The sequence below is a fragment of the Pyxicephalus adspersus genome, chromosome 2 (genome assembly GCF_032062135.1).
Source record: "Pyxicephalus adspersus chromosome 2, UCB_Pads_2.0, whole genome shotgun sequence".
Taxonomy (NCBI): domain Eukaryota; kingdom Metazoa; phylum Chordata; class Amphibia; order Anura; family Pyxicephalidae; genus Pyxicephalus; species Pyxicephalus adspersus.
The window spans coordinates 136,356,248-136,368,299 of record NC_092859.1 but is presented as its reverse complement, the minus strand read 5'-3'; the positions used below and the strand labels follow the sequence as shown (position 1 = coordinate 136,368,299).

Here is a 12,052-nt window from a genome sequence, read left to right as displayed (position 1 = left end):
CTAATACTTCAAAGATGAAAACATGAGTGTAGAATACAGATATCCAATAGTGGCAGAATTTGGAGTGTTTACAAATGACAACAAAAGTACCATACCATAGTCACCAAGGTAAAGGATGTTAGGATCAGGAATCCTAGTGAGCAGTCAGCCATGAAAAAACCTTTTCTAACAAAGCATGTGCAACTAACTTCCCAGGGAAACGGTAAACTAAAAGAGACAAAGAAAACTAGCCCTTCAATGTCAGAATATCAGTTTGGCATTACTTTGGGATCTCAGTACAAGAAAACAATAAAGAAATGCTTACAATATCAGAGGAATAAATGCATTTGAGCGATGATATCACTGATCCTGACACCCAGGTACATAGTTACACTTGTTGTAGGCGCTGGGAATGCAAGATGGAACAAGAGCTTACATTCAAACTGACTAATGGCATTTCAGTCTATTTCATGCCTCTGTTGGCTCATTTCTTGCACCTCCATCATCTGGGAGGACTTTATACTGATGTGACGACTTTTTGGTTTCTGCAAGGTAGACTGGGTATTCATTGTAATGGTCAAGTCAGGACTCCTTTTTGTGTCACAATAAATATTTCAATTAGATATAATGGTAAAAAAAAAAACTAATAATATTGATATAGTGAACGGCTGAGTGATCCATCAAATACTTATTAGTTGATTGCAAGGATCTATTCAAATAAATAAAATCACATTGAGAGAAAATTGGATAATGTTTGCCTAGCAGGTTTGTAATCCTGTAGGAGTCTCTCCTATTGTGTGTTACTTTCCCCACCTTATAGATTGTAAGCTCTTTGGGGCAGGGTCCTCCTCCTGTGTCACTGTCTGTATTTGTAACCCCTATTTAACTACAGTGCTGCGTAATATGTTGCTGCTATATAAATCCTGTTTATTATTATTAATAGCAGTTAAGATTTTTTAGTCATTTCCAAAAAACTGAATTTATTTCAATTTTACATAATGGTCAGCAGATGGCAGCAGCATATAAGACTAGAACATCGGCCATACAATGGGACAGGGCTGATTATTTGGAAGTGTGAAAGGGGACCTGATAGCTGTGAGCTCTCTGTTACAGACTGTGTGAGATGTGCTTTTCTTTGTGTCTGAAAAAACACATTTTAGATGGAGAGGCTGTGTTATAAACTGCAACACAAAGTAGAAAAAAATATATATTATCCCTAAAAAATATGAATAGGGTAACTGATGAAGAGGGGGCAGTAGAGAGGGACACAGATGAAAGACAAGAGGAGCAGGGAGAGTGTGGGAAGGACAAGAGGCAGTGCAATAGGAGGAGAGCCGGGGGGTGCAGGAGGAGGGTCTCCCAACTTCACAGTCCCAGACAAGAAACAGATGACAAGAGACAAAAGAGCCAGAGAATATCACGGATGTGGGATACAAGTTGTCACCAGAGGACAGAGCAGGGCAATCTCTGTGACAAAGAGGAGATGTAGAATAAGAGTCAGAGACCCATGAAAAGCTGATCCTTCCCACTGTACACCGACCACTGCAAACTCCCATCACATCACAAGCCATAACAAAGCATCCATGTATAAATAGCAACTTCTCTAAGGATAACAAACATTCCACGTAAACTAGAAGAGTACAGCTTGCATAATATATAGATGACAGGCTGCACACACAGGACAGGTCCTGGACCACTTCTATAGAACACCAAATCCATAAGTGATAAAGGGATCAGCTCTGAAGATGTGGCTGCTGCTTCTCTTCTGCACTCATCTACAAGATGTGACCTCTCTACTAACAGGTTGGTGATACTTTTGATATATAAAATGCCCTACAAGCTGGGTATTATTCAAACAGGCATTGCAGTTCTTTTGCAGAAATTGCAACGTAGACTGACAGCCCTGTCACCAAAGAAAAAAAGGTTGTGTTTTATTGTTTGCTTATGATTGCTACAAGTCCTTAGTGTAATGTTGGTAAGTAACAATGTGTTTCAGAGTTATCAGGATTCCCTTGTATACATCATAGGTCTGCCCTGCACATGTGTCTGAACTTACTTAACCCTTTCAATCAGCCCTCCCTTATGTATACTGATTTACTTACCTTTTACTAAAACCTTTCATCCGTTCATTGCGGACTTCATTCTGTGAATGCTAGTTGCCTGGCTGTCATGTCATTCTTCTTGCTTTATATCAGAAAAATAATGAAGATAATGACTTTCCTGATACTTATGGCAGGGCAGAGTCTTATAAAGTGTGGAAACCTGTGGGCCAGTACACTAGCCAGGCAGCTAGCATTTCCAGAAGGAAGTCAGAAGCAGCCCAACTATTATTGTTATTTAGAAAGGTTTCTTTAAGGACAGTCAGGACATTTGGAGTAAAGTTCACTGGTGTTCTGTATACTGAGGCCAGGTGACCTTCAACGTGCTGGAAAGAAAATCGATTCCAGTTTTTATTCCATTCTAGAAATAATGACCTGGCTTTAAAGTACACATTGTACATGTATGTTACTTCCCCCACCTCCTGGATTGTAAGCTCTTCGGGCCAGTGTCCTCTCCTCCTCCTGTGTCACTGTCTGTCATTTGCAACCCCTATTTAATGTACAAGGCTGCGTAATATGTTGGCGTGATATAAACACTGTTTATTATTATTAATAATAATAATAATAATAAAGTAAAAACAGTTTCTTTTTTTGTCCAGTGCCAAGCTGCCCATTGTATCTATAACACTGTGTGGTCATATCTGCAGTCTCATGTACACCTGGAATTCATGAATATGTATCAAAGATTAATAAACTATTCACACCTCCAGATTTTTATGTAAATATTAATTCACATTTGTTTAGTGCCATCGTTCAAGTTGCAGTGGGTTGTCCAAGAGGGCAACAGCGAACATCTAAAAAACCCATTCACCCATTTTTTAACACTCACATCAGGAAACATCCATTCTTCAGTACTCACAAGCCCAGTCATCCCACTCACACAGACACAGGTCATAGCCCTCTGCTCTTTTGACAGTGTTTAAATAATGTCTGTGCTGGCCCAGCTCCTTTTTTGGACAGCCTTGTTATAAAGTGACAGACAAAGAAGTTAGTAGCAGTAGCAGGCATCTCAGGCTTTTAAATGTCTACACAAGGGTGGCTTTGATGGGTAAATAACATGTATGAAATACACAGGGAAAGATTTGTTTCTTAATGGTCTGATGACATGTCTTTTAAAGGAACTGGAATGGACCAAAGAGTTTCCAATGTTTATCACCTGCAAATACTTATTTGCACTAAAGCAAATTGTACTCTATTGTCAACCGCAATATACTGCACCATTCATGTCATTACAATAAATTGTGCATTTAGTTATAAGCCTTTGGTGTCAGGTGCTCAACAAACATTAGCAATACATATCATGTGTATTATTGTGGCAGGTTTATGCTATTGTCATCACTGGGCTGGTTTTATTAACCATGCATTGGATCTTACATAGGTGCCGCTGCCAAACTGCTCTATGTATACAAAAGACATTTTCAGCTTTGTTAAACCAATCAGTACTGATCCTGTTCTTACTATCATGAACTAGAGGCGCTTATATGATTTAATATTATTATTATACAATTATCAGATTCTGACAGGCAGGTGTATAGCAGACTTAAACCCAATCAATGTATTAGGATACACCAATGCCCCTTCTTCATCCAAGCACAGATACTGAGATGGCAGACACTGCAGAATAATCATATAAGGAATAATGATGAGGTTGTGTAACTTACAGGTAAATTTACATTTTCTTTACTGGTGTACGGTGTACTTTTGTGGATTTATGGCAGAGGCTCACTGCTTCCATTAAATTATCTGTAAATAGGAATGACCATACCTAAACTCTGTCATGTGTAAACTTCACTGGCTGAAATAAACATCAGGTGAAATTTTGTTTCAGATCAAAGCTTTCATTTACTATTTTGGCAGGTGCAAGGGATATAACCTGCCCAAAAACTAGAGCAAAAAAAAGTAGGACTGTTGTACCTGTTAACTACTATTAAGTTTTGGCTTATATTGTTTAACCTGTTTTATTAAGGAATACGAATCATTAGTAGTTGTGGAAAAACAGCCGTAAGTAGATGTTATGTCAGCAATACCATGTGTTTGTTAGCTGCATGTACTACTGGTACAATGGCCATGGAGACCCACAAGGTTGTTACGAAGTTTGTTGCTTGATTCCATTCCATTTGACATTCACAAGGAGCACATTTTAACAGAGTACTGACAATGTAAAGAGCTCATTTAGATTTTTGCATTTTGGTAGCATGTGCATTATGTTAAGATATGGTAACTCGCATGAAAAGTTGCATTGCATGCTTTATAAATAGGATCGCAACAAACTAAGGCAATACATTTGCATTGCAGAATTCTGCAACACAAGGTAGCGTACTGTGGTGTCTTGGCGTTTTATAGCATGTTAAGGTGTATTACAAGCCCTTTAACTTTCAGTGGCCTGACTTGAACAACACATATTATTGTGTGCTTCAAGTGACTTACATTAGTGCACTGCATAGATTTTAATGTTGTTAGGATATGCTCATTAGACGCGCATACTAACCAACACAGCATTGTATAAATTAACACCAAATACACAGCTTGCAGTGTTATAAAAGGTTTCTTAGTCCATCCTAAGAAGTGTGACTGACAGTTTTTCAAATAGAACCTTAGCTAATATCTAACCGAGGAAAAAATTAAACCCAAACATGTCAGGAGTTTATTGTTTTCTGTGTTTTAGAATCTCCCCAACATTCTGTGCCAGTGACAACCAAGGAGAAGAATCAGGGGAACTCTCTTTGATGGGGTTACAGTCACATCAGTAAAACATTATGCTTTGCAAAAATTCTAGTCTTACATCCACTTATGAAAATGTGTTGGTTGGAGTTCCTCTAAATTGTTGTTCCTTATATGCATTTAAGTAGTTCAGCAGAGCAAAAAAAAAATACTTTTGCTTAGATCACAGCAAAAAATATTCATAGATAAAAAAAAGATAATCTGCAAATAGAACAGCTAAAAGGATTGTTACTGTACAAGGGTCCTCGCCTCCTATATCACTGTCTGTATTAGTCTGTCATTTGCAATCCCCATTTAATGTACAGCACTGTGTAATATGTTGGCGCTATATAAATCATGTTTATTAATAATAATGAATGCTGAAATGAGAGGGGTCAATGATAAGGGGAAGATGAGCGGATAGGTGACACAACCTCTCAATGATAGACCCTGAATTCCTTGAGTGTATGTATGGAGCGGAATTCTAAGACACTGGAAGCACACAATAGCTGCTTGTTCAGGGCTGTGGGAGGGGGCTGAAAAGTAAAAACTAAAGAGAAGTAGGATAATAAAAGAAAGAAAATACAGTATCAGTGGAACAAAAGTTTTGTAGCTTTGTTTAATATGAGCTAAAAAGCATGTATGAGATAATTATTGATAGTCTTAGACCTCCAGTGTGACAGGACCTCCCAGTCTCAGCCTCATAACTTTTCTGTATCCTCAGTTCCCCTGGATCAGGGGTGGGCTCTAGTAACTACACCATGTGTTCACAGTGGTTCTTAAACTGAATGCTGGTCATATGGCCCCAACTTTGCTGACTCTTCACGTCAACAGAAGATCTTCTGTCTGTCTCTACATTGCTTACATAGATTTCAGCAAAAAGTCCTTAGCGGTTACTGCAATAGATTGTCTGTTGTCTGTGTTATGTTATTCCGACCATCCGCCTGGTATTTGCAAACAATGAGGCTAGTTTATACATCTTGTCTGATAATTGGTCTAATAAAGGTTAAAACTTTAACTATAATGAGAATATATTATCTCTGATCCCGGAGGTATTGTCATCTCATGAAGAGATTTTCTAAAAGCAGCAAAGGAAAAAAGTTGCTAAATGATCGTGCTTTTTCCTCTGCAGAAAATGCTGAAACACGTCCATGTTGCATGTATTTTAGGCCAAGAAAAGCTATGACAGGTGCCAGTGATTTCTGAGTGTGATATTGACTAAGCTTGGCAAGAACAATCATTCTCTTTTCAACTATTCCCTGTCTGTGAAAGATCTGCCTTTTGTTGAGTTTGATGGCCCTAACATTCTAACCAGTGTCACATTTAATTGCTAATCTTGCCTGTCATTTTCACTTGCTTTCTTAAGATAAGATTTTTTTGCTTATCACCATTTCTGTTTTGTCACCTGATATCATTATTAGCACAGCAGTACACTTTGTGGGTGTTAAACAACACTTATTATCTCTCATTATAATCAATGGGTGCATGTAAAAGTATGCATATGATGTTAAAAAATACTGCACACAGATGATTTCATGTTAATATACATTTTTATATAGTTTTGGAGTAACAAGTCATGTGTGAGTGTCAGGCATTGAGACCACAGACATTAGTGTGACACTACTCCTAATATCTCAAGGTTAAAAAGTGAGCAGTGTCTTGGCATAGAGAGATAATGGTGAGTCTTTCAGCTGATGTGTTGCTCTAGGCTCATGGGTTGGCAAGTTATGTCTGCAGTTCTTTCCTGCCAACTTGATGCTGTATATTATAGTGCCTGATGCTCATTCATGTTTTAATGGGCCTGGGGAGGATACATTTTCATCAGTGAACCTGGGTAATCCAGCGAACCTGGAATGGATTTCCTGACAGTTATTTGCTATTTTCTAGCAAATGTTTACAATCCTGGACCAGATCTATTCCAGGTTTGCTGGATCACCCAGCATTACTGATGAAAGTGTATCCTCTCCAGCCTTGGAAAGCTTAAGTAAATCAGGTACATTATGTTAATTTTCATCCATTATCTCTGTCTTTTTTCCCTCGTTTCTTTGGAGCTCCCATTGCATTCTCAAGCTAATGTAAATATTGTTTTGTTTACATTCAACCTGCCTGAGCTCTGTACATTGCAAAATAGCAATGCATATTCTGCAGATTAGGATTGAGCACAAAAAAAGCATGTGGGTTTTCTAGAATTACACATCACTTCTCATACTGTGTTGGAGATCTGGACTTACATGAATTAGAAAATGGGTAAAGCTTGGTGAAACCTATATATAGGATATTTTAGCAGTGTTTCCCAAGCGATTACAAGCAAGTGCAGTACTGTAAATCAGTGGTCGCCAACCGATGGCCCCAGAGAAAATTTACAGGAACTGTACAGGAGACATGGTCCATGACTCTGGTCGGTGCACCCCCGAGGAGGGTCAGGAGCAGGACCCCGGTGGGGGGGCGCACCGGCCAGAGCCGCGGACCATGTCTTCTGTACAGTTTCTAGGCTCAGGGGAAGTGGACGGGGCATTGTGACATAACCCCACCCATTCTCCCATCGCAGATCTGAGCCTGCGCTGGTAGAGTGGGTGTGGTTATGTCACAATGACATCACTATGGGGGAGGTTTCTCCCCTTTGAGTGACACCTGGCTCTCCGCACATGCACGGTCAGGAGCCGGTAATTTTAGTGGTCCGTGGGACCGAAAAGGTTGGTGACCACTGCTGTAAATAGTAACCATTATTTCTAACTCCTGATACAGAACACCTTGACTGAAACAGAAGAAAGCCCTTCCTTGTTCTTATTTACTGCCATGTCTTTCAGGTCTTTGGGGAACCCCTGCTGCAATTACCATATCCACAGCTCACAGTACATTAGTGTGGTGATCAGTAGAAGTAATACCTCCTATAGAACTAGCCAGCTGGAAGATAGCCGAAAAGAGGATTGGTATCTAATAAACTGACCTGAGAGTCACAAACTGCTTATTGCTCAAGGAACCCTAGCAAACTCTGGAAGAACCCTGGTTGAGAAACATTGCTCTAAACTGTACACTGCACAGACAAGTTGCAGACTGCAGACGGACAAATCATAAACAAGGCAATATTTATACTGGCCCAGATTTATAAATTTAGAAATCAAAGCACAGAAAAAGATTTTGCAGAGGTCAGAGGCTATGTTTGTCTCTTGATGTGTTATTAGATAATGTGTTATAAAAGTATGTTGATTATCAGCCTTTCTTGACCTTTTTAACATGGGGGAAACCCTGTAATACCTTTCAGGTCTTAAGAGATCCCCTGACAGTAATTTCTATATCCACAGCTGACAGTAAATTAGTGAGGTGGTTAGTGGGAAGAATGTCTCTTACATGGTTGGCAAGTGGAAAGAATTTCACCCTTTCAGATAGCCAAAAAGATCATTGCTGTCACTTAAAATGACCTGGGAGGTTCAGATAGCAGGAAGGTGCCACAGAACCCCGACTGGGAAACACTGATCTAGATATTAGAGGACTTTATAGTTAGGATAACATTTAAAGTAATAACATTTTATATTTTCCTTTCACTCTAAGCGGCCAATTCAAACTGGCAGTGAGGTTGTAGTGCGTTTACTGCTTTCTTACCCCAGAAAACTATGCAGCATGAGGAGATGCTACAAGTATATGTAGCATCTCTACACGGCAGCCCCCACAGGAATGAATAGGGGCTGCAGTAAGCGGTACTAGTACTGCTCACTGCTGTGACGTGTGCAGGCACTGAATCAAGCTGCAGGTGTAAACCTACCTTAAATCGCCAGACAAACAACTAAATATTCAGATAAAATACATATATATGAGAGCTGTTTTACTGACCAAAAGACTCGTGTTTCCGAACATGCAGCCCTAAGATTCACACAGCTCTGCCACACATCATAGTCCTGCTTAGAAAGGAAAGCTGATCTCACTTTGCTGCAGGCTTACTTTCATTTACTGGTATTTTCCCCACTTCACCTTGGACAATGAAAAGAAGCAACACACATCAGTTCTTCTACAGCACAAATAAATGAGCACCTACAAGTGGGAATTCCCAAAAATCACATGTGGATGGTAACAAAGGCAGGAATTATAGTGGGGAGAGCTTGTATCCTCAAGAAATAGAAAAGCCAATGAGCAGGGAAAAAAATACAATTTCTAAGCCCCTTATAGATAAATAAACAATATCAATTGAAAAAAAATCCCCCCAGTGTTTGCATCACATCGTTGGCACCACTTCAGAGGCGGGGCCCCAGTAACTTCCCCACAGGTCCACCAAAAGGTAACTCAATCATCACAGTTGTACTATGGCTGATACATTAGTTTTGGGTAACCTGATCCTGGGAATACAAAAAAATTGTTGTAAGAAACCTTGAACCCACAGAAAACCCATACAAACAGGGGGAGAACCTGCAAACTCCATGCTGTTTACTAAAACAATTTACAAAAAATTGTTTCCATTCAAACGTTTAGTAAGGATGTGGTACCGCTAATATTATCTGGTCTGTGTTCACAAGTATCTGTATATCAAAGAAGAAAGAAGGGTGATCTTATAGAAAAGTGTCAGAATGCCCTAAAGAAGAACATTTATCTCCGGGATAAGAACATTTAGGGTTATGAGTTCAGTTAGATGTGCACATTGATTTTTTATTCCTGCAGGCTCCCATCATTGGGAATATGTTCACTACAATGACTGCAGGATGACGTCCAGTTCATATTGCTTGCTAGGGAAATGGAAAAAAATCATGGGACTTATTAGGGAAAACTGGGCTGTGCATAAACTGCTAATAAAACTGCTTGTGAATTCTGGCCTGAGTCCTCAGAGTCGGAGGATGCAAGTTATATAAAACAAGAAAGCCCCACTAATCTCCTCTTCTTATGAGTCACAAAAATGACTTATGGAAATCCCAGTAAAGAATCACAATCAGCTTGTTATTATTAAACTTCATTTAGCTGAATATTTCATCTACTGCTACTACTGTGTGGCCATGAACTCCAAAGTAGCAGCCAGTGGGTGGCTAGCACGCTCCTCTTCATTCAGGGTGAATGTGCTTGCTCCTATTGTAAACTAGGAGTGGGTAGGTGCTTGTCAGAAGGAACAGCTAGGGTTGAAGGGGCAGGATGGCCGCCTGCTAGCTGCTCAATGTGAATTTACACTGAGCAATTATTGGGGCAATACAAACTGCAGAAATAGAAAGTTCTGTGTTGGCATTGGAAATCAGTAGAGACACGGTTATCAGTAAGTTAAGACAGGTAATTCCTTTGCCAAAAAAGCAAATAGAAATGAATGTTTTTCTGTTGAATATTATGGTGTTGTAAGATGTGTTCTTTATGCATCATGCTTTCATAGTGCTTGTTCACACAGATGTATGATCAGCGTTACAGTTACTGCTTCCCGTTTATGTGACCGTAAAGAATAATCTTATATTTTCACCTGTCCGCCTTATCAACATTTCAAGTATTTTGTTATGTTGAACAAGTGCAAAAAATAATTCAGCTGGCTTCCATTTCTCATGTGCTGAAATAATGTTCCTCATGAATCTTTAAAACAATGCATGAAGTCCATAAAACTTATTCAGTCTCTTAAAAGTAAACTAATTAGAACATCGGGTAACGTGGCAGGAGACAAAAGAGGAAGCCTCACCTAGCACAATGGGCTCAATTCACAGGCATTGGACCTGAGGTTATAAAACAAGAGAGATACAGATTTTTATAGGAAACCATATGTATAGTTATATGGTCAAATACCTCAGACTGTTTAAGGGGGCAGGACTAATAATAACAACCTAGTTTCTATGTAATTGTCTAATTGAGTCATGTTGTATCAATGACTTATAACCTGCATGTGGAAATTATCAACACAAATTTAAAATTGCCAACTAAGAAAAACCCTATTTCTTATTTTCTGTTTTTTAATATATGACACTGGACATGATTTATAAAGCTCTCCAAGAATGGAGAAGGCAGACCATCATGGGAGAATCTGAGTGATCCAACAAACCTGAAATTAATTTTCTCCAGGACTAAAAACATTTTCTAAATAATAGAAAAAAAATGTTTTCAGTCCTAGACCAGATTCGCTCCAGGTTTGTTGGATCATTCAGGTTCTCTCGTGATAGTATATCTTCCCCATTCTTGGAGAGCTTTATTAAATCAGGTCCAATGTCTGTGAATTGGGCCTATTGCGCTAAGTGAAGCTTCGGTCTTTTGTCTCCTGACACAAAACTAATAAGTGTTTACTAACCTTTTTAACATTGGGTCCCATGCTATAAGTATATCCACAGCTCACAGTACATAAGCCTGGTGGTCAGTATGAAGAATGCCTCTTACATTGCTGGCCAGTGGGAAGAATGTCACCCTTACAGATAGACAAAAAGGTCATTGGTGTCACTTAAACTGATCAAAGAGTCACAAATTACTCATTGCTCTGGGAACCCCTAGCAATCTCTGAAGGAACCCCTGTTCGAGGATGACTACTAATTTATTTTCCCCAGCTTCTTCCTCACTGACACCATCAGAACTTCTGATTTTACTTCCTGTGATACCACCAGCACTATTGGGTATACTCCATATAACAAAATAAAACACTGTTATACAGTCAGTCTAGTGAGACTCCAGTAGTACTACAGCTACTTCTCCTTTCCTTTGGAACAGATAATTTTAAGGGAGGAAATATTTCTCATGTAAAAGGGCAGGCCAGAACTGAAGGGAGGCCATGTGGTGGCATGTGTACCCATACAGAGGTTGTAGGTTAGAATGAAGGAAGGTGTCACATTCTTCTGCTATTTATCAAGTAAAGCAACCAGACCCCAGACAGGGCGGTACATACACCTTCATGGAACAAAACCATTAGTACTGGTGATATACCTGAGGTTATACCAATCGTACTAGTGATGCCAGTGAAAAAAAAGCTGTAGATAAATGATTACACCAAGATATGTAGAAGGATATATTAATGCAATGGGCTCAAGTCACAAATAATGTATTAGATGCAAGGGTTTTGTACACTGGACGTATTGCACCCACAGCCAAATAATGCATTTTTTATCCCCACTCATAAACAATTCAATCCCATTTTATTTTAAAACTGATGTATTACCTCATACAGTATTTTAAGGACGCCATGCGGTATTTTAAGGATTCGAGAAGTATTCAGATCACTATTTCAGCACACGGGAAATGGGAGCCAGCTGTAATATAACAAGCATTTGTTATTATAGTGGGTTAGAGAAATATAATAAAATACGTATTGTATATAAATGTGTGATATATGTGACAGACATATA

The 12,052-nt window shown here is 39.1% G+C and overlaps 1 protein-coding gene and 1 long non-coding RNA gene across 2 annotated transcripts in view; one reads left to right on the top strand and one right to left on the bottom strand.

The window, feature by feature from the left end:
- Positions 1-1,395: 1,395 nt before the first annotated feature.
- ADAMTS7 (ADAM metallopeptidase with thrombospondin type 1 motif 7) overlaps positions 1,396-12,052 on the top strand; it is a gene marked incomplete in the record, with an annotated part of 78,049 nt that continues 67,392 nt past the window's right edge. The window contains 1 exon segment of the mRNA XM_072399120.1: positions 1,396-1,782. Coding sequence (XP_072255221.1) covers positions 1,725-1,782 — 58 coding nt within the window.
- The window catches only part of LOC140322199 (uncharacterized), a 4,327-nt gene continuing 3,297 nt past the window's right edge, over positions 11,023-12,052 (bottom strand). The window contains exons 2-3 of the long non-coding RNA XR_011919168.1: positions 11,866-11,956; positions 11,023-11,124 (exon numbers count right to left, since the gene is read on the bottom strand). This is a non-coding gene — a long non-coding RNA (uncharacterized lncRNA). The remainder of the gene's footprint in view (positions 11,125-11,865; positions 11,957-12,052) is intronic.